Source organism: Panthera pardus, unplaced genomic scaffold, assembly GCF_024362965.1.
Source record: "Panthera pardus isolate Hobbes unplaced genomic scaffold, ASM2436296v1 HiC_scaffold_13, whole genome shotgun sequence".
In the NCBI taxonomy this organism is placed as follows: domain Eukaryota; kingdom Metazoa; phylum Chordata; class Mammalia; order Carnivora; family Felidae; genus Panthera; species Panthera pardus.
In genome coordinates this window covers 35878598-35900984 of record NW_026526688.1, presented here as the reverse complement: position 1 = coordinate 35900984, position 22387 = coordinate 35878598, and the positions used below count along the sequence as shown (strand labels likewise).

At 40.1% G+C, this 22387-nt stretch overlaps 1 protein-coding gene across 3 annotated transcripts in view; it reads left to right on the top strand.

Annotated features, from left to right (window-relative positions):
* Positions 1 to 721: 721 nt before the first annotated feature.
* The window catches only part of PIWIL2 (piwi like RNA-mediated gene silencing 2), a 74591-nt gene continuing 52925 nt past the window's right edge, over positions 722 to 22387 (top strand). For 2 of the 3 annotated variants that reach the window (XM_053900960.1, XM_053900959.1), the window contains exons 1-9: positions 722 to 3831; positions 5326 to 5413; positions 5566 to 5704; positions 6194 to 6400; positions 7011 to 7121; positions 10987 to 11107; positions 11594 to 11718; positions 12544 to 12624; positions 12931 to 13044. In XM_053900960.1, coding sequence (XP_053756935.1) covers positions 3580 to 3831; positions 5326 to 5413; positions 5566 to 5704; positions 6194 to 6400; positions 7011 to 7121; positions 10987 to 11107; positions 11594 to 11718; positions 12544 to 12624; positions 12931 to 13044 — 1238 coding nt within the window. In that variant the 5' untranslated portion in view covers positions 722 to 3579. The remainder of the gene's footprint in view (positions 3832 to 5325; positions 5414 to 5565; positions 5705 to 6193; positions 6401 to 7010; positions 7122 to 10986; positions 11108 to 11593; positions 11719 to 12543; positions 12625 to 12930; positions 13045 to 22387) is intronic. The other variant, XM_053900961.1, reaches the window with a different exon arrangement.

Here is a 22387-nt window from a genome sequence, read left to right as displayed (position 1 = left end):
CACACTTTAGAGAGCTTCAACCATCTTTATGTCCACTCAACACTGAGACTATATGGATTTTTCTTTGGTGAAATAAGTAGTATTCATAATGTATGGATTGGCTAGAAACACTGTACAGAGGCCACCTACTCTTGCATGACAAGGAACCCTAAATATGCCCTTTGTAATACATATTACCATTACCCTTAGTAATGGTGCTCTTGGTTTAGGTTCCCAAACTGACAGCTTCAGAACATTACCTGAGAATTGTTGTTGTGAAGATCTGCTGAATCCTTCCCCTAAAATATTGTTTCCTGGGTATGGAATAAATCTTCCATGCGAAGTTTGATGAAAGTACCCAGAAGGACAGGTAGTTGGGACTTTACCAAGGTTACAAAACAGTTTTTATTACTGTTTTTGAGTGCACTTGCTACTAAATGTTTGCATGGGCAACAAAATTCTGCCTACTATATATGTTATTAGAACATAACATTTTAACATTGCAAGGCAGGAAGGTAGTAGGGTAGAAGAACTTACAACGTTACAACGTTAAACAAATAATATCTACAAACAGTAAAGGGGTATCTTGCAGATAGATCCCTGCTTTGTAAATCCTCCTGCTCCAATAATTTTCAAACTCTATTATGATTTGAGAAAAAGAGGAGATTCCTTGAATGTATGGATTAAAACAAGGTATGAAATATCTGAGGTTTATGAAATATGAAATTAGAGAAAAGCCTTCTCTAGTGCTATTTCATGCAGAGTATTTGCATGTCTCAGCAGCATCAGCCAAGGTTTCTTGAAGCTTAAACCCATCCACCTTGGAAAAGCTGGGTTTACGTAAGGGTGTAGTTATTTGCCAAAATATTTGGAGTGGGGGAAAAATCTTTATTTTTTTGGGTGAAAATATTCTGTAATTGCAAAATTAACCACCAATACTTTTATATACTTTGGAGAAAGCTTTTCTTGGCTAACAGATTCAAACATCCATAAATAATAATAGTAAGCAACATTTATTGCAGGCAATCTTCTGGTAAGTAATTTATATACATCATCCCATTAATGATGTATTTCCATACAACCCTGTGAATGGATGTTTTTATTTCTATCTTATATATAAAGAAAGCGAGGCACAGAGATCACATAATCAGGTGACCTTGAGTTTGAATGTAAACTCAAGTTTACCCTTTATTCACCACCTATATTCCTATATCCTCTAACTGAGAAGGATGGGGCAAGTCATTTACATTATGGACAAATTTTTTTAACAGGAGTTGCCCACAGAACGGAGTCTAGAGCTTAGAAAAAACACATTTAATTAGGTTTACCCCTAACTTCCGGACCCCCATTTCTAGCACTTCTTTGGTGATGAACCTTCTGTAGAACGAAGCTGCTAGAAAGGGAGAGGTTCTTTTCTGAGACGAGCCAATGAGATGGCTGCATCATGTGAGTGGCACGTCGTTTGGCCAATGGGTTCAGCCCTTGAGGCCTCGCGAGAAGATCAGAAATTGGTCTGGAGCATGTGGGCCTTTCGGCGTGTCGGGGGCGTTGAGCACCGGGTTCTCCTGAAGGCCAGCAGAGTGGGGCGACGGCTGGAGATTGGTGAGCGGACGGGACGCAGGTTTGGAAGGCCAGGGAGGCGCAGCTGCTCCCGATGCAGGCCAGGTGGGCTTTCGCTCAAGCTCCAGGTGGCAAGTGGGGGCGGGGAGGGTTCCTTTCGGCCCACTGCGGACTCTACGCCCTCCACCCCCCAACCCCAGGCGGGACGGGCTGTGGGTCCCCGGTGGGGCCGGGGCCTGGGCCGGGGCCAGGGCGGGGGCGGGAAGTCGTTATTTGAGGCTGGGTGTGTAGGAGGAACGTAGGACTGGAAAAGGTGGGAAGCTTGTGGCCAGAGGAGAGCGTGAAAGTTACTTAGACGGAAACGGGGAGTGGGAACCCCGACAGAGCTATTGGTTTTGGGAATAGGACTTTGTTCTGGGGTGGGAGAGTAGGATTCGCCTTCACAGGCCTCCCTTCTGGTTAGGCCCCAAGTCATAGTTCCCCAGCCCAGAGCTCCCACCTGGAGAGGTCGGGAAGATAGGCCTGACCTGGGGCCCGTCCCTATCGCGCCTTCTAACCAACCGGCTCTCTGCTCACTAATCAAAGGAGAAAAGTCCATACTGAGGGAGGGCATACTGTAGGAGGAGCCTGAATCCCTAGAAGTGATGATGGAGATGAGGGAAGGGCTGAGAATGAGGAGGATTCCAGAAATCCTGTAATTGGTAGGTATTATAGCGCCTCTCAGTGTGTGCTGGTTAGACAACTCATTCTTTGGGTGCTGTTGGGAAGATGTGAGCAAGGAGGCCAGGGCAACTGAAAAGGAGTTTAAACAATTAAAGGGGAGTACTATTGTAGCCTTTAAGGAAGGGAGGCATATCCTGCCATTTTAGTTTTACATTTATAGTTTAGTTAAAAATTAAAAGTTTGTTTTTTTGTTTTGTGGTTTTTGTTTGTTTGTTTCTTCCCAGATCCTGAACTATAACCATCTGTAGTATTGACTTAGGAATTCTGTCAGTCTTTTCTGTATGCGGATGGCCTGATTTTTTGTAGCTAATACTTAAGGCAAGTTTGCAAAAGTTAAGAGGTTTCCTTGTCAGTTAAGGGATCAGGGCAATGAAGGAAGCTCTTTAAAGAAGGAGTCCTGACTTCTATAGATTATAAAGTGATTTTGAAGAGGCCTGATGGTCCTGAGATTTGAGGAGCCAGGAAGAGTCTTATCCCTGGTTACCTGGGTGAGAAAAGAGTGTTAAATGTCATCCGTGAGACTCAACAGGTATTGCAAGCTCAAAGCAGAAGAGTCCGCATCCTAGAGACTTCAGTTCTGGTAGAGTTTGAAAGAAGAGTTTTATAGAGAAGAATTGGATAAAGATTCAGAGAAGCAACTATGGAGATCAAGGGGGAGATGGAATAGTTTATGTGAAAGTAGACTGGGAAAAAAATTACGAGTCTAGTAGAGAAAAGAGAGGCCAAAAACAAAGCAAAACCTGTAAATATTTGCTGACAGAATAATTTTGTGGTATGATTATGTTAACTGTGAATTTGCTCATAAACCAAAATCCTGTCCATATATAAAAGTGCTTCCTTGTGCAATAGGTAGTTAACTGGCAGGACTGGGTTCTCTGAGAGGCTGTTTGGGTAGAAAATACAAGTACCTTTGAGGAGAGCTTGGCTTTTAAGGGCTTGCTGATGGAGAATATTCAAAATATTCTGGGCTAAATAGAGCTTTTGAAGTGAACATGATATAGGAAGGAGGCTGGTTGTATTACTGGTCTGACCTAAAGAAACTATATTTCCGGGGCATCTGGGTGGCTCCGTCAGTTGAGAGTTTGACTCTTGATTTCAGCTCTGGTCATGATCCCAGCATCGTGGGATTGAGCTGCGTTGGGCTCCTCACTGAGCGTGGAGCCTGCTTAAAATTCTCCCTCTTTCCTCCCCCACCCCTGGCTTTTGTGTGCATGCGCTCTCTCTCTAAAACAAAAAAAACCCAACTATGTTTTTAATGCTTTGTGAATTTGTCTTGAAGGAAAAGGAAAACAATTGGGAATCTTTAATCTTTATAAAATGAAATGTTGGCAGGTAATTTATCAGAATAGGATTGACACCAGTGTCCTCTGCAGCCGTTCAATGGATCCTGTCCAACCACCCTTCAGGGGCTCTTCTGTGAACCCATCTCAGTGTGTACGGATGCCTGGCTCTTGGCCACAAGCTCCTAAACCTTTGGACTCAGCGCTGGGCAGGGCAGGATCTACAGGCAGAGGCCATGTATTTGGGAAGCCAGGGGAACCAAGCCCACGGAGTGGGCCAGCACAAAGGGTAAGACCATGTCTGGATGCAGAGGTAGCAGCATACAGCTTATCATCAGAGGAAATAAGAGATTTCAAAGTGCTTAGAAAACTGAAGCCCTGTATGAAAAAAAAATGGTTGGGGTTTTTTGGTTGATTGGTTGGGTTGGGTTGGTTTTTCTTTAACAAGTAATTGCATGCCGGGCATCTGTTTCAAATCCTAAAGTTGCAAGAGTTTAGAAAAAGTGCCTCATAAAGAATGCTAAATAGAGTTGGGTAAATGCTTTAGTTCCCTAGTGTCTATACATATAAATGCATACACACAAATGACAAGTTTAAAGATAATAGCTCGTTGTTCTTTTCTAAGTGTTTAGATTTTCATGCTGGGTTGGGCTCTGTGATATTAGCAGACACTCCTGCTTCTGAGGTAATAATTGTTAAGAAAGTTTTTCCAGAAGGCTCCTTGCCCAAATCTTAAATAAAAAGATCTTCAGCCATTGCTTTTAATGTGTGTACTCTTGCATGTATATGCATTCTTAATCTTTTAATTATACAGTAATTTTAAGAGTGGTATTTGTAATTTAAAAATCTCAAAGAATAAGGAGTTAGCACATATAGGAAGAAGCTGATAAACAGTTATGACAATTTTAAGAGTTGACAGTGTCAAATGTAATATTCTGTAGGAAGAAAAATTGATGATGTTATGTTGTATTTTTACTCAGATGACTTGCTTGAGTCTATAAGTGGCAGCTCTAACAGGTGTAACAGCAGTAAACTTTCAAAACTGCTGCAAGAAAACAGCAAGTTTTGTTAGAGGTTGTTAAAAAAAACCCCACAAACTTCAGATACTTTTAAATGATCCAGTTTTTCTGAAAATACATTAACTAGTATATGTGTTTTCTCTTACCTTGGGTGTATAGGAAATAAACTAGAAGAATTGCACTCTGTTACTCTATACATCAAATCATGGGCTATAGCTGTATATATACTTGACAGTCTAATATGATATAGTTATAAATGTCATGTATAGTCACATGTAGTTATAAGTGTTTATTAAAAGTGTTTATTGGGGTGCCTGGGTGGCTCAGTCCCTTAAGCATCTGACTCTGGATTTTGGCTCAAGTCATGATCTCAAAGTCATTGGATCAAGCCCTGAATTGGCCTCCATACTGAGCATGGAGTCTGCTTGGGATTCTCTCTCCCACTCCCATCCCTCCCCTCCCCCCACCATGCGTGTTCACTCTCCTGCAAAATAAATAAATAAATGTTTTATTTTTTAAAGGGTTTATTAAACATACCTATAATTTTTTTATAAAGCATTTTTTCCTTTATGGTTGTAACATGTATAGAATTCAAAGATGATTTTTATTACATCTTCTTAAACACTTCACTATGTGCATTACAGAATGTGCATCACTTCCAGTCATTGAAATAACACTGTTATTTCATTTTAGAAATGAAATACATTCTGCATCTTAGAATAACTTTTGAAATATATCTTAGAATAACTCTACTCTTTTCATAGGAATGTGTGGATTTGGTCTCCATGTTCCGAGGACTGGGCCTTGAAACAGTGTCTCGGACCCCTCTGAAACGGGAAATGCCTCCATTAGGTATGTGAAAAACTAATTTGAAAAAAAATGTGGTGGTATGTTTGTATGGTTGCTTTGTTCTTAAATTCATACAGTTTATCTTCAGGAAAATAATTGTACTTTAAAACATCGTCAGCTCACAGTTATAGTTGGGTTTTGGCCCTTCCATTCAGGTAGAGGCATTTTAGGTCGAGGCTTGTCTACCAGTATGGTACGCAAGGACAAAGAAGAACCCCATCCCACTTTTCCGGATCCTTCAGTGCTGGCAGCTGGGGATAACAAGATGGCAGAGGCCTGTTTTGGTTGGAATAGGTAGGTAAAGTTGCCTTCTCAGGTAGGTGTCAAATTCAGATGAAATAGCTCTGTAAATCCAGAGAGAAACTCTGAAAAGGGTTGTATTATCTTATAAACAATGCATGGTTTTATATTAAAGAATGGATATTTTGCAAGAATAATTAGGAGCCACTGATGTAATCAGTCATTAGAAAAGGGTAAAAAGTAGTTCTCCACTGAGCAGTTTACAACTCCATTTGCTCTGTTAAGTTAACCTGATTGTGTGGTTCTTTAACCTGGCTGATTCTAACTTCCACCTCAGTTGTGCCATGAAAGTTGGCCCTGAGAGTCAGTGTTAATAGAAATTAGCGAAATGAGTCATGTAGGTGTATTGGATCTGGAGAGAATCCCAAGGTTGGGTCCCTGTTGCTGACTCCTCCAGGAAAAGAATGTAGACTTGGAGGAATCATTTAGATGGGTTTTAGACGGTCAAGAAAATCCTGATTTGTTCTCTTTTCAATGTTTCAGAATGCTTGGAAGAGGGAATTCGGATATGTCTTTATTCCCTTTGGGAAGAGCAGCTGGTGGTATAGGCAGAGGAGTATACAAGGCTCCTGCTACTCTCAGCTTGACTTCTCGGGATCCTGCCCAGCTGTCATCATCACCACCTCTGCCCCCATCCTCACCACACTCTCTGGATCACCCTCTACTTGGGACTGTAGAACACAAGGGAAAGTAAGTCCGGAGCACTGCCTTCTCTGCTTGGCATTGATGTGGGGAGAGGCCTTCTCATAATATTGTAAACACTGTTTTCTGTTGTATCTAAGCTCCTTTGTGGGTGGTAGCTACTGGAGGGTTGTTTGTTGTGTTTCTTGTTTTTTTTTTTTTGCCAGTGGGGGGAATGACAAGAGGTGGGACAATTCCTAACGAAGTAAAATGGGTTGATGGTATAGATAGCATGTACCAGAGAGTGATTCAAGTGATTTTTCATTCTCTTCTCAATTCAGACACAGCAGTTCTTTGTCACATTGAAGATAAGGAAGTCATCTAGGAAAGATATTGCAGCAGTTTATCTTAGTGGAACTAATTTTTGTGTTCTTAGTTATCTGGCCTAGATTATTCCATTTATATTACTGGAGCAAAGAAGGTGAACCTGCCTCTCTAATTAGAGATTGCTAAGAATTTAGCTTCTAGCCTTCAAAGCTTGCTTTTGTGTGTCTTGTGTAAGCTAAGTGTAAAATATTACTTCCCTCAATGTTTTTTTATTTCTTTTTATTTATTTTCTTGTGGTATGGGTTTGCACTTTTGTTTTGGGTATATATGCATGCTTTTGTTTATTTTTCAGAGAGCTTTTTGTGAAGCAAGGATCAAAAGGTACACCTCAATCTTTGGGATTGAATCTTATCAAAATACAGTGTCATAATGAAGCAGTCTATCAATATCATGTGACTTTCAGGTATTCACAGCTTTTTTTCTCTGTATTCACTTCTTAGCATTAATGAAATAGTTTTCCTGGAAAAACAGTATTTTTCTGCGTATTTCATAATGAACTTCTGCCTACAATAATGCACAAACTCTGGTCTTTGCATTAAATTTAAGGTTAACATTATTTATATTCAGCTATGTTACCATTTCAGATTTTATTATTTTTGTTTTACCATTTTATGCGCCTGTAAGGTGGATTTTCTGTGAAGTTAATGAAGCTTAAGTGCAGGGCCTTTTACTTGCATAGACCCCTTCCATAATCTTTTAACTTATTTTGTATCTATTATTTTGTATTCCTTGTCTTAAGGAGAGACCCCTCTCCCCCAGTGGCGTGAGACCCACATCTCACAAAACGCAGATCCTCCTTGCAATAAGTCTCCTACCATCATGGCTCTCCAGTGACCGTCTACGACAAAATCTGAGAGTGAGGGGTGCCTGGGTGGCTCAGTCACTTGAGTGTCCGACTTTGGCTCAGGTTATAATCTCACTGTTCGTGGGTTTAAGTCCCATATGGGGCTTGCTGCTGTCAGCGCAGAGCCCGCTTCAGATCCTCTGTCCCCTTTCTCTCTGCCCCTCCCCCACTTACACTCTCTCTCTCAAAAATGAATAGACATTTAAAAAAATCTAAAAGTGAGAAAATCAGAGAGAATAACTTTAATATTATGTCCGTAACTTCAGGGTTTCTCATTCTTAAAAATTAAGAATTCATTTTACTTTGTGTTCTCTTTTAAAATCTCAGGAAACTTATTAGCTGGAGGTTATTGCTGGAATTGTGAAAATGAGTGTTTTGGAGTATTTTTGGGGAGAAAATAGGAAAACGGAAGACTGAATTTTTGAAGCACAGCTGCTAATTGGTACAAGAGGAATACGTGGAGTGTAAGAGAGAAGAAAGGAACAGTTAGGAGGAAATACCCTGAAGATAGATTATAAAGACCAAAGGACGGGCTCCTTTATTATCCTTAAAAATAAATAATAAGTTTTATTTAGTTTGTTTAGAGAGAGAAAGAGAACAAGTTGGGGAAGGGCAGAGAGAGAAGGACAGAAGATTTGAAGCAGGCTCTGTGCTAAAAGCAAAGAGCCCGACTGGGGGCTTGAACTCACAAACTGTGAGATCATGACCTGAGCTGAAGTCGGATGCTTAACCAACTGAGCCACCCAGGTGCCCCTCCTTGGTTCTTTTAGTCTAGTTTTTTCTCCATAACTCTAACAAAGCTACTAGGAAATCAACAAGGGTGCTCTTGAAAGTAAATTCAGTTAACTTTTTTTCCTGTGGCCAAAGTCAACCACCTACTCCTCATTCAAAGGAGCCCTTTCTTGGGGCACCTGGGTGGCTCAGTCGGTTAAGCGGCCGACTTCAGCTTGGGTCATGATCTCGCGGTCCGTGAGTTCGAGCCCCGCGTCGGGTTCTGTGCTGATAGCTCAGAGCCCGGAGCCTGCTTCGGATTCTGTGTCTCCCTCTCTCTGACCCTCCCCCATTCATGCTCTGTCTCTCTCTGTCTCAAAAATAAATAAACGTTAAAAAAAAAAAAACAAAAACAAGGAGAGCATAGGCCATGGGAAACAGCCACTAAATTGGCCATTTATTTAAAAAGTATGTAAGAGGAATGAGAAATGGAATGATAATTAAAGAGAGTACCAGGATGATTGCTTTAAAGCTGAGCACGTTACAGATGAAGAGAAGGAACTAAAAAAAGAGGGTAAAATTGAACCCCTGAGAAGGGAGGGTAGTCCCTGCTCTGGAATGTAAGGGAAAGGAATGAGCATTAACAAGAGGAAAGAACCCTCTCTGTGGAAATGGATTGACAAATGTTCATGATGCAGAAATGAGTATGAGTCCTCACAGGTCTCTGCATTGACTGACAGTGAAAAAGACATGGATTTTATAAATTTTAAGATTGTAGATCTGGACCTTTGAAGCTGCAATATGAAGAGGATGCCAGGCCATGAAGAGGATACTCAGAAGGTGTATTATAGTGGAGTGGTCATCCTGTGGCTTCCTTGTATTATGTGAAGGGAGTCCAGAAAGACAATTTTAAGTGTTGTGTTCAGGACATAGTGCCTTTCATGTATATGAATTTTTTTTAGAGAAGCTTTTTGAAATGTGATGTTAGCATGTGCGTGTTTAGTTTTGGGGACAGCTATGTTCGATTACCACTTGACGTTTTTATTTTTATTTAAAAAATTTAACGTTTCTTTTTTTCTTCTTGAAATTTTTTCTTAATGTTTATTTTCTTTTTGAGAGAGACAGAGACAGAATACGAGTGGGTTAGGGGCAGAGAGAGCGGGAGACACAGAATCCGAAGCAGGCTCCAGGCTCCAGGCTCCAGGCTCCAGGCTCCGAGCTGTCAGCACAGCACAGAGCCCGATGCAGGGCTCGAACTCATGAGCTGTGAGATCATGACCTGAGCTGAAGTCGGTCGCTCAACCTACTGAGCCACCCAGGCGCCCCTTAACATTTATTTCTTTTTGAGAGACAGAGAAAGAGCACAAGCAGCAGAAGGGCAGAGAGGGAGGGAGACACAGAATCTGAAGCAGGCTCCAGGCACCAAGCTGTCAGCACAGAGCCCAGTGCAGGTCTTGAACTCACGAACTGTGAGATCATGACCTGAGCCGAAGTTGGACGTTTAACTGACTGAGCCACCCAGGAGCCCCCAATTTTTTAATCTTTCATCATGTACTTGAACATACTTCACCCTTTTAAGCCTTAGATTTGTTTAAATTTTGCAGTTAGAGAAGAGATGGTGTGTTACTGAGATGAAATGGGACAGTCATTGTACCAAAGTAGCTACTGGAGCTTTTCAAAGCTGTAAGATTTGTGACAATGAATCAATAAAGTGTAGAAATTGCCATAAGTGAAAAACAAGAGTAAAATCTTTTTATTATTTATTTATTTTTGTTAATTTTGGAGTGCAAGTGGGGGAGAGGGGCAGAAAGAGAGAGAATCCCAGGCAGGTTTCACGCTCAGTGCGGAGCCAGACTTGGGGCTGGATCCCATGACCCCAGGTTCATGACCTGAGCGGAAATCAGGAGTCACGTGCTCAACTGACTGAGCCACCCAGGCACCCCATAAAATCATGTTTTTAAAAAGTTCTTTTTAAAGTGTGTATCTCTGTAGGTTCTAGAGCAGGGATTGGCAAACTATGACTGGCCTGCAGGGCAAATCTGGCCCACCATCTGTTTTGTTTTTTTTGTTTTTTTGTTTTTTAATTTTTTTAACGTTTATTTATTTTTGAGACAGAGAGAGACAGCATGAACAGGGGAGGGGCAGAGAGAGAGGGAGACACAGAATCTGAAACAGGCTCCAGGCTCTGAGCTGTCAGCACAGAGCCCGATGCGGGGCTCGAACTCACGGACCGTGAGATGATGACCTGAGCCGAAGTCGGACGCTTAACCGACCAAGCCACCCAGGCGCCCCCCCACCATCTATTTTATAATAAAGTTTTACTGGAACATAACCAGGCTCATTGGTGTACATACCATTTGTGGTGTTTAGGTACGTGTTGGTCAAGTTGAGCAGCTATACCAGAGACCATGTGGCCTGTAAAACCTAAAATATTTGCTATCAGGTCCTTTAATGAAAAAGTTTTCTGTCTTGTCTAAAATCTGGAAGAACATATGCTGACATGCTAAGGCAGTTGTCTTTGGGTAGTGGGTTGTTTTTTCTGTGGGCAGGTATTCTTGGGTTGAAGTTCCTTTTGTAGTCAGGTAAACTGTATTTGAATTTTTCATACGACCACTAGATGGAGCAGTAGTTACAAGTGACTGGTTCTTAACAAACCTATTTAGTAAAGGCTGCCATTTGAGCAAATTGAAGTAAAATCCTTTTTGTTTTCTAGCCCCAATGTGGAGTGCAAAAGCATGAGGTTTGGCATGCTGAAGGACCATCAAGCTGTCACCGGCAACGTTACTGCTTTTGATGGATCCATTCTCTATCTGCCTATTAAACTTCAGAAACAAGTGAGACCAAATAGGAAATGTATTTTGGAATGAAACCTAAGAGAGTTCTGGTGTTTTGAGTGGTAGGAAGTCATAGACATCCTGACGTTTGAGTTGTTCTTGCCTATTCTTAGAGGGAAGACAGACTTCTCCATAACAACGAAATGTCAAACTAAGCCACTTTTTCATCTGAGTTCTCCAAGAAGTCCCTTCTTAAATAAGAGGAGTGGTTTGAAGCCTGTGAACTCAGTGATAGGAAATGGTTTAAGATTTCAGATGGAAAGGGATCTGTTGCTAGTCAGTTCTCCATTACATTTCTCTTACCAAATCCTTTCTTAAATCTTTGTTGTCATGCTATGATTTTGTTCAGTGTGGACAGCAAGGTGAGGGGAAAGTGGAAAATATAGTTAAGATATTTTAGTGTTTTCTAGAACACATTTGATTAGATTAGGGCTTGGTAGTTTTGTCATTTTTTTTTTTTTTTACTTGCATATATTTATTTGTTAGGTCCTTGAGTTAAAAAGTCAAAGGAAAACTGATGATGCAGAGATCAGCATTAAGATTCAATTGACAAAGATCCTGGAGCCCTGTTCTGACTTGTGCATTCCCTTCTACAATGTTGTTTTCCGTCGGTGAGAAAACAGCTTATTTTCTTTAATCACAGTCTTGTGTTTGTAACAGTGCTCTTCAAGAAGCTTGGATGGTATTATATACCACAGTTCCTATAGGGATGAGTTTGGAAACATTTAATAAATAAATGGATGGTATTGAGGCTAACTTATTCAAAAATTATGTCAAGTGATTAGCCAGATTTGGGTATAATGAAGGTCAGTAGCAGGATGGGTTCCTTGGAATCATTCAGGAACTTTAAAAGTAGATGTTTATATTGCGTAATTTAATGGTGTTACTGACGGGGCTATTCAAAGTGGTAGTGCACAAAAATTTTTGCTGGAAGAATTTTTTCTAGGTCCCTTGAATTTTTGGATACAGTTCATGTTTTTAACTTTTTATAAGATCCAAATTTTGATAAAACTTATTCCTGCACCACCTCTTTTTAAATGAAACACAGAACCTGATTTCTAACTAATAAGCTGAACTACCAGGACAAACATAACTTCCTATGCCAGAGTGATCTTTACAAACAGAAATCGACTCTCTTGCATTCTTTTTAGTTAATTGTGAAAAATAATGTAAATGGAACTTGGGAAATCAACTCAGTTTTTGGTTACCTAGTAACTAAGACAAGCTGTTGTCAGTTGTATGTACTCCAGGATAAATGCTTTGATAATTTTTCTTTTTCGTTTGGCAAGGGTGTTCTCAGCATAAAAGCTATATTGTGCAAAGGACACCAACGTTTTTGGCATTTCAGGCTTCAAAAGGAAAATATAACTAAGAGTAATAGAGCTTAATTTTTTTTCATTCTTCTCTGGAAGACCCATTTTTGCTCTTTATTTCAGGGTAATGAAACTTCTAGATATGAAGCTTGTAGGGAGAAACTTTTATGACCCTACAAGTGCTATGGTTCTACAGCAGCACAGGTCAGTGGTGTTTTTCTCTTCCTTACTTTTGAATGTTCTGGAAAGAAATTTTTCATTGTGATTACCATATTTAGTACAGAAATCTCAACAGTATTTTATGATTGTGAATACAATTTATCAGTTAAATCTGTTCCACAATTTAGTTTTTTTAGTAAGTTCACAATGATGTTGATTTAATTTGATTCGTGGTGCTTTTTCCATTGTTATTAGGGAGGCGGATGGTATTTACTCACTTGTTTCAAGTGGGGCAGGGAAGTATCTGTGGCCCTTTTAGAACCCTAAGATAAAACTCATCTGTCCCTTCAGGTTGCAGATCTGGCCAGGCTATGCAGCTAGTATCCGAAGAACAGATGGAGGTCTTTTTCTGCTAGCTGATGTCTCCCATAAGGTCATTCGGAATGATTCAGTGCTGGATGTCATGTGAGTGAATGTTGGGATCAACTTTTAACAAGCTAACAATTTTCTGAAAAGTTTAATAATAGCTGGTAACAAATACAGATTGGCCATTGTTCTCTTTGGGTTTTAAATTGTAGAACTGATTAAGGGTACTGAATATATGTGCTCTATTGATAAGTCTTGCTGAGGTAGGTATTACTTGCTGTACTTTGAGGAGGAATTGTATTTAATGCTCTGGTTAAGAAGGCTTGGTTTAAAACATTCACACCCTGAGGTACCTGGGTGGCTCAGTCGGTTAAGCGTTAAGCATGTGACTTTGGCTCAGGTCGTGATCTCATGGCTCACGAGTTCAAGCTCTGCTTCCAGCTCTGTGCTGAAAGCTCAGAGCCTGGAGCCTGCTTTGTATTCTGTATTGCTCGCTCTCTCTGCCCATTCCCCACTCGTGTGTGCATGCGCGCTCTCTTTCTCTCCCTCTCTCAAAAATAAACGTTAAGAAAAAGTTAAAAAAAAAAAAAACACTGACACCCTGGATTTTGTTTAAATGTGCTACTATAGTGAATCATTTACTATAGTAAATATAGATGCGTACAATTTGTAATGGCTTCACAAAATCTCATTTTATAGATTAAATCTGCGTTCATCGCGGAGTCTTTAAGGCTATGTACTTAGAAGTGGAGTCACTTAATGAAAGGGCTGAACATTATAGAAACTTGATAAATATTTCTATAATAAAAATACTTAAATGTACGTTGACAAATTACCCTCTAGAAGACGTTAGTTCATTTTTTTCACCATCTGTGTACAACTACTGGGTGTTATCAGGCTTATAAATCTTTGCTTATCTGATAAATTGATTGATTCATTCAATATGCATTTGAGCTCCAATTACATACCAGAGCCTTGAGATATATCAGTTAACATAACAAAGATCCCTCTTCTCATGGAGTTTACATTGTAGTCAGGTAAGTGAATTGTAGAGCGTACTGGAAGTGTTGAGAGCTTTGGAAGGAAGAAAAAGAACACAGGGTAGGAGAGATGGGAGTACCAGGGGTGGGATGGGGTAGGTTGGAGAGCTGTAATTTTAAATAGAGTGGTCAAGTTTCTTTGTGCCAATACTTGCAGGAGATGAGGGATTTAGCCAGGTGAATATATGGTCAAAAGGACTTGTTGTCAGAGAGACAGCTAGGATAAAGGCCTTTAAAAGACAGAAATATGCCTGGCTCATTCAGAGAGTGGCAGGAAACCCAGGGTGGCTAGAGCAGAGCAAGTAAAAGAGTGATGGGAGGAAGGAGAAGATGGAGGAAATGACAGTATAGGGCTTTAAAGGCTACTGTAAGGATTTTATCTTTTACTTTGAGTGAAGTGCAGGACTTGTGGCTGGAGTGACATGATGTGGCTTGAGTTGTAAAACGATCCCTCCCATTGCTGCGTGGAGGAGAGACTTTTAAAAGGGTAGGGATAGAAGTGGGGTGACCAATCAGGAGTCTCAGTGGCGACATGAAGATGGCAGCAGTGGAGGTGGTGAGAAGTGGTTGACTCCTGGTTTCGTGTGTGTGTTAAAACTTAAGTTTATTTATTTTTGAGAGCAAGAGTGCGAGTGGGGGAGAGGGAGGGAGGGGGGAGAGAGAGAGAGAGAGAGGGAGGGAGAGAATTACAAACAGACTCCACACTGCCAGTGGAGAGCCCCATGCAGGGCTTGAACCCATGAACTGGGAGATCATGACTGGAGCCAAAGTTGGAAGCTTAACTAACTGAGCCACCCAGGTGCACCCTGAATATATTTTGAAAGTAGTGCTCAGTCAGTTTCTTTTCTACTCTTTCACCATTAAGTATGTTATCTGTGAGGTTTTTTTTTTCCTTCAGTGTTCATTTATTCTGAGAGACGGAGGGAGAGTGAGCAGGGGAGGGGCAGAGAGAGAGAGGGAGACACAGAATCCAAAGCAGGCTCCAGGCTCCGAGCTGATGCGGGGCTCGAACCCGTAAACTGTGAGATCATGACCTGAGCCGAAGTTGGACTCTTAACCGACTGAGCCACCCAGGCACCCCTCTGTGAGCTTTTTTAGAAGCCCTTTTTCAGATTGAGGAAGTTCCATTTTATTCCTAGTTTATGAAGTGTTTTTATCATGAAAGGCTCTTGGGTTTTGTCAATTGCTTTTTCTATCGAGATGATCATTTAAAAAAAATTTTTTTTTTAATGTTTATTTATTTTTGACACAGAGAGAGAGAGAGAGAGACAGAGCATGCGCAGGGGAGGGGACAGAGAGAGAGGGAGACACAGAATCAGAAGCAGGCTCCAGGCTCTGCGCTGTCAGCACAGAGCCCAATGCGGGGCTCGAACTCACCGCAAGATCATGACCTGAGCCAAAGTCAGACGCTCAACCGACTGAGCCACCCAGGCACCCCGAGATGATTGTTTTTTAAAAAAATCCTGTTTTTAGGGCGCCTGGGTGGCTCAGTCGGTTAAATGTCCAACTCTAGATTTTGGCTTAGGTCATGACCTCACAGTTCGTGGGTTCAAGTCCCACGTCAGGCTCTGTGTTGACAGTGCAGAACCTGCTTGGACTTCTCTCTCTCACTCTTTCTCTCTCTCCCTCTCCTTCCTTTCCCCTTTCTCTGCCTCTCCCCTGCTTGCTCTCTTGCTCAGAATAAATAAATTTTATTTAAAAAATCCTTTTTTAATTGATCTTTGGATATTAAATCAACCTTGCATTCGTGGGATACATCTTACTTGCTCATGGTATATGATTTTTTTCTATATGTTGCTAGATTTAGTTTGCTTGTATTTCGTTGAGGATTTTTGTCTGTATTCCTAAACAATATCTGTATCTTTCTTGTGAGGCCTTTGTCTGATTTTGATATCTCGGTAATACCAGCCTTATAGGAAGAGTTGGGAAGTAGTCCCTTCCTCTTCTGTTTTTTGAAAGAGTTTGTGAAGGATTAGAATTCATTTTCTTTTGAATGCTTGGTAGAAAGTCAACAGAGAAGCCATCTGGGCTTTGGTTTTTCTTTGTGTGCAGTTTTTAAATTACTAATTCAATTTCTGTACATGTTAGATATTTATCAGATTTTCTGTTTATTTTTGGCTCAGTTTTGGTAATTTGTGTCTTTCTAGGAGTTTGTTCATTTTATTTAGGTGATCTAATTTGTTAGCATATTGCTGTTCAAAGTGTTCCCTTACAATTCTTTTTATTTCTATGAGCCAGTTGTGATGTCCCCTCTTGAATTCCAGGTTTTAGAAATCCAAGTCTCCTTTTTTCACAGGTAGTCTACCTAAAAGTTTGTCAATGTTGTTGACCTTTTCAGAAAACCAGTATTTGGTTTTGTTGATTTTCTTTATTTTCTGTTCTCTATTTCATTAACTCCCACTCTTATTTCCTTCCTTTTGCATACTTAAGGTGTAGTTTGCTCTTCTCTTTCCAGTGTCTTGAGGTGGAAGGTTAGTTTATTTGGGATATTTTTTCTTTTTAATATAGGCTTTTACAGCTATAAATTTTCCTCTAAGTAATGCTTTAGCTGTATCCTGTACATTTTGGTATGTTGTGTCTTCGTTTATATCTAGTTCAAAATATTTTCTAATTTCCTTTATGATTTCTTGTTTGATCCATTGATTATTTAGGGGAGTGTGTTGTTTAATTTCCATATATATGTGAGTTTTCTGAATTTCTTCTGTTTTTGATTTCTAATTTCATTCTGTTGTGGCCAGACAACAGAATTGTATTTCTATCCTTCTATATTTATTGAAGTTGTTCTATGATCTAGCATATGATATATATTGGAGAATGTTCTGTGTGCGCTTTTGACATTGTAATTTTAACTCAAAATTTTTTTTACATTTATCAAGGAAAGTGCCAGAATCAGAACAACTATGGTATACCTTTATATTGGAAGGAGAAATTCTTCCAGGCAGAGTTTGAGACCTTTGACATAGGCAAACTTAATGACAAACAAGAAAGAGAAGCACTAAAGTTGTCTAAGGATGTGTGTTTGTGAACCGTATTTCAGGTTCCAAGCACAGATAGAAAGGGCCATGAGATCAGTGATCCAACTATCATTGACCCTGGAATTTGAACTAAATAAACACAGTGAGCTTCTTTCACAAATTGCCAAGACAAGAAGTGCCTTCCTAACTAACGTTTGACCACTTGCTTTTTTACAAATTGGTTGCTGGATTCATGGACCTTCAAGTATGATGTCTCTGAAGTGTCTCTGAACCAGGCTTTATCTGGTTTATGCCTCCATGCATTCTTTATAGAACACCCTCATACATTTAACAGAGACAAGGAAATCTAGGGCAAAACAAAAACATATGAAAGAAGACTTTATGCATCTAGACAAATAACAGCAAAAGCAAAGTAAGCAAATGGAAAATAAGTTAATGGCAAAAATAATTTTCAAAACAAAGACTTGGGTCCAAACAATGACTTTTTTTTTCTTTTTTAATTTGCATCCAAGTTAGTTAGCATATAGTGCAATGATTTCAGGAGTAGAATCCAGTGATTCGTCTCCTACGTAAAATACTCATTGCTCATCCCAGCAAGTGTCCTCCTTAATACTCCTTGTCCATTTAGCCCATCCCCCCCACCCAGAACCACCCCCTCCAACAACCCTTAGTTTGTTCTCTGTATTTAAGAGTCTCTTATGTTTTGTCCCCTTCTGTGTTTTTTTTTTAAAATATTTATTTTTGAGAGACAGAATGCGAGCGGGGGAGGGGCAGAGAGAGAAGGAGAGACAGAATCCAAAGCAGGCTCCAGGTTCTGAGCTGTGTGTCAGCACAGAGCCTGACGCGGGGCTCCAACACACAGACTGGAAGATCATTACCTGACCTGAAGTCTGACGCTTAACCAACTGAGCCACCCAGGCACCCCCCTTCCTATTTTTATATTATTTTTGCTTCCTTTCCTTTATGTTCATTATTTTAAATTCCACATGAGTTAAGTCATATGATATTTGTCTTTCTCTGACTAATTTCGCTTAGCATAATACACTCCAGTTCCCTCCACATTATTGGCAAATGGCAAGACTTCATTCTTTTTGATTGCTGAATAGTACTCCATTGTATGTATGTGCGTGTGTGTGTGTGTGTGTGTGTATCACAATCTTTTTTATCCATTCATTAGTTGATAGACATTTGGGCTTTTTCCATACTTTGACTATTGTCAATAGCGCTGCTATAAACAGTGCACGTACCCCTTCAAAACAGCACACTTGTATCATTTGGAGAAATACCTAGTAGTGCAATTGCTGGTCATAGGGTAGTTCTATTTTTAATCTTTTGAGGAACCTCCATACTGTTTTCCAGAGTGGCTGTAACAGTTTGCATTCCCACTAGAGTGCAAAAGGGTTCCTCTTTCCCCGCATCTTTGCCAACATCTGTTGTCGCCCGAGTTGTTAATTTTAGCCATTCTGACTGGTGTGAGGTGGTATCTCATTGTGGTTTTGATTTGCATTTCCCTGATGATGAGTGATGTTGAGCATTTTTTCATGTGTCAATTGGCCATCTGGATGTCTTCTTTGGAAAAGTGTCTTTCATGTCTTTTGCCCATTTCTTCACTGGATTACTTGTTTTTTGGGTGTTGAGTTTGATAAATTCTTTTTAGAGGATACTAACCTTTTATCATGTATGTCATTTGCAAATATCTTCTCTCATCCCATCAGTTGCCTTTTAGTTTTGCTGATTGTTTCCTTTGCAGTGCGAAAGCTTTTTATTTTGATGCAGTCCCAGTAGTTCGTTTTTGCTTTTGTTTCCCTTGCCTCCAGAGACATGTTGAGTAAGGAGTTGCTGTGGCCTAGGTCAAAGAGGTTTTGTCTGCTTTCTTCTCTAGGATTTTGATGGCTTCCTGTCTTATAGTTAGGTCTTTCTACATTTTGAGTTTTGTGTGTGTGTGTGGTGCAAGAAAGTGGTCGAGGTTCATTCTTTTGCATGTCGCTGTCCAGTTTTCCCAGCACAATTTGCTGAAGAGGCTGTCTTTATTCCACTGGATATTCTTTCTTGCTTTGTCAAGGATTAGTTGGCCATATATTTGTGGGTCCATTTCTGGGTTCTTTATTCTTTTCCATTGGTCTACGTGTCTGTTTTTGTACCAATACCATACTATCTTGATGATTATAACTTTGTAATATAGGTTAAAGTCCGGAATTGTGATGCCTCCAGGCTTGGTTTTCTTTTTCAGGATTATTTTGGCTATTCATGGGCTTTTCTGATTCCATACAAATTTTAGGATTGTTTGTTCTAGTTCTGTGAAGAATGCTGGCATTATTTTGATAGGGATTGCCAAACAATGACTTCTAACCTGAAAGGTCATTAGGCAACCAAAGCCTAACGAAACTAGTCAGAGCTCAGCTTGTTGTTGGGATTGACTCACTGCAGCAGATCTGGTGGACAAATAGAGTTAAGCACAAAAGGCCCAGTGAGTACATCTGTTGGTCTGAAACTCCTGGAGTGTTGCTGAGGAAGAGCTTCCATAGTTACCTTGGTGAAACCTTCAGAATTGCCAAAGAATGATGAGACTTCTGTTTTATCTGAAATAAAGAAAAGGCTGAGTTCCTGCTTATTGCAGTAAAAGACTGCTGACCTTACATAGAGTATTGGAGAGGTATGGAGTTCAGGACGGCAGTCTTGCAGAGGGGCAAGCAGTAGAAAGTGGTTGCTCAGGCAGTCTATTGTTGATTGATTAGTACTCTGTGGGATGCTTATTGGATTAAGGCGTTCCTCAATGTATAGAAACAAGGGGTTGACATTGGTTAGATAGCTTGCAAGAGGTGACTTGATACAGATGTATTAAAACTGGATCTTATGGGGGTGCCTGGATAGCTCAGTCGGTGGAGCATCTGTCTGACTTAAGCTCAGGTCGTGATCTCACGGTTCATGTTCGTGCTGATAGTGCAGAGCCTGCTTGGGATTCTCTCTCTCTGCCCCTCCCCTATTTACCCCCCCCCCCCCAAAAATAAATAAACATTTAAAAAAGTGTTTTTAGGGGCACCTGGGTGACTCAATACGTTAAGCATCCGACTTCTGCTCAGGTCATGATCTCAGGGTTCTTGAGTTCAAGCCCCACGTCAGGCTCTGCTTTGACAGTGCAGAGCCTGCTTGGGATTTTCTTTTTCTCCCTCTCTCTCTCCCCCTCTGCCACTCTCTCTCTCTCTCTCTCTCTCTATCTATCCCAAAATAAATAAAACTTAAAAAAATTTTTTTTTAAACTGTATTTTATGGCTACTGGTTACTGTGGCTACAAAATTATCTTTTCCAAAGTTTGTGATGATTTCTTTTTAATTTCCAGGAGGATATGAATGTTTATGTTATCATCTACTTTTATTACTTAATTTCTTACACATTAACATTAACTTAATAAGAATTTATTTTGTAAATGATTAGCAAGTGTTCTTATCCATTTTTTAATGATATATTTCCCCTCACTAACTTGAAATGCCACTAGTGATCACTGGACACTCAATCCTAATGTATATTCCAGTCTCATTTGGATCTTATTCTATTCTGTTTTTTCTTTTTTCAGATTTAGTAGGGCACAGTGGACACAATCAACCTTATACATTTAAAGTATACAATTTGATGAGTTTTACTATACTTATATACCTATGAAACATCGCAGTGAAGATCATGAACATATCCATTTCCCACTCAAAATTTACTCATGTCTGTTTCAGACCTCTCTCTACCCACCATGGGCAGCAAGCACTGATCTGGTTTCTGCCACTAGAGATAAGTTTGCATTTTCTAGAATTTTCTAGAAATTGTAAGTAGAATTATATGGCATAGACTCATTTTTTTGTTTTTTTGTTATTTGGTCTGCTTTCTTTTCAGCATGATTTTTTATTTTTTATTTTTTATTTTAATCTCAGTAGAGAAGTCAGAGTAAAATAGTACAGTTAAAAATCATTGATTTTTATCTACTTTTCAATGTTGAATATTGGAGTAACAAGATATAGGTCTATATTCTTTATCTCCTGCCTTCCTCAGTCCATTTTTAGCTTTTTCTTGATTGGGCCTCCCTCTTCCACATCTTCCACATACCTTTTCTAATGCAAAGACAATGATTAGGGGAATGGGCTTTGGTGAGAGAATACTAAAAACTGTCATGGAAGATTTTGAAAATAAATTACAGCTTAAAAAGTGTTTGAATATAGATTCTATACTAGTGGTTACTTTTGATTTCCACAGCTACATATGTATAGCGAACTGTGTTTGTAGCCATCTCTCCTCTGTATTTAACCTAGCAGACAGAATAAGACCACACACACACACACACACACACACACACACACACACTCACTCACACTGCATCCGGCATGTATCAAGCACTAACGGCAATGATGGAGATGATATTTGCAAGCACTTAACACAGTTCTATTATCTGTGCTAGGCACTGTTCTCAACGCTTCATTTATATAAAGTCATTGTGTTCTCTCAACAACGCTATGAGTTAGGTTCTTTCACTGACCCACTTTCACATGAGGAAACCAAGGCACAAAGAGCAGTAACTCGCTCAAAAGTTTCATAGGCTAGTAAGTGTAAGACACAAGATTTGAACCCAAGCATTTTGGCCCTGGGTCTGTCATCAATGTTGAACTGCTTCAGGTGTCTGATTTTCATCATTTACTATAGTCTTTCTTAGGGAGAGTTCTGCAGGACACTAATTATCCAGAGTGGTAATGAACTGAATGTTCATTCTGTGAGGTAAAAAGGAAAAAGGTGGGAGGAATCTGGTTAAATACATTGGAGGTAAATCAAGCTAAGTACGTTTCTTTAGTAGCCTGATATGCTAATGTATGCAGTGAATCTCTAAGCAGGGCTTATAATATGCAGAATGGACTCAACTTTTTTGATTGTACAACCTTTTCCACACTTCTCACAACTTCTCAAGGGATCCGTGTTTCTGAAGAATATACCCTGGGTGACACTGACCCACAGAACAAAGTCCAAGCTCCGATCCTTGACTTACAAGGACATTCACATCTGGTCCCTGCCTATCTTCAGCCTGTGCTTACCATCTTCTGTCCCTGTTCCACCTCCTTGTCCTCCCCATCCCCAGATCCCTGCTTGTCCCCTGCATACTGCTGCCTCTGCCTGGAGTGTCACTCATTCCTCTGCCCCCTGGCATTTCTGCTTGGCAGATTGCTTCCTCAAGTATCAGCTGCCTCTGTAAACTTTCCTGGACTCCCTGGGCATATTCACACATGCTTCCTGCGAGTTACCTGTGTTGGCTTGTTCACGGCATTGTTTAGAGGTTACCTTGAGGGTACATTTGCCTATGGTGAGTCTGCTCATCTGCATCTTCAGCATCTTCACCAGTGCTGTATAATGATAGGTATTTGTAATCCTTTCCATTAGCTCAAAAGGGCAAATATAGTT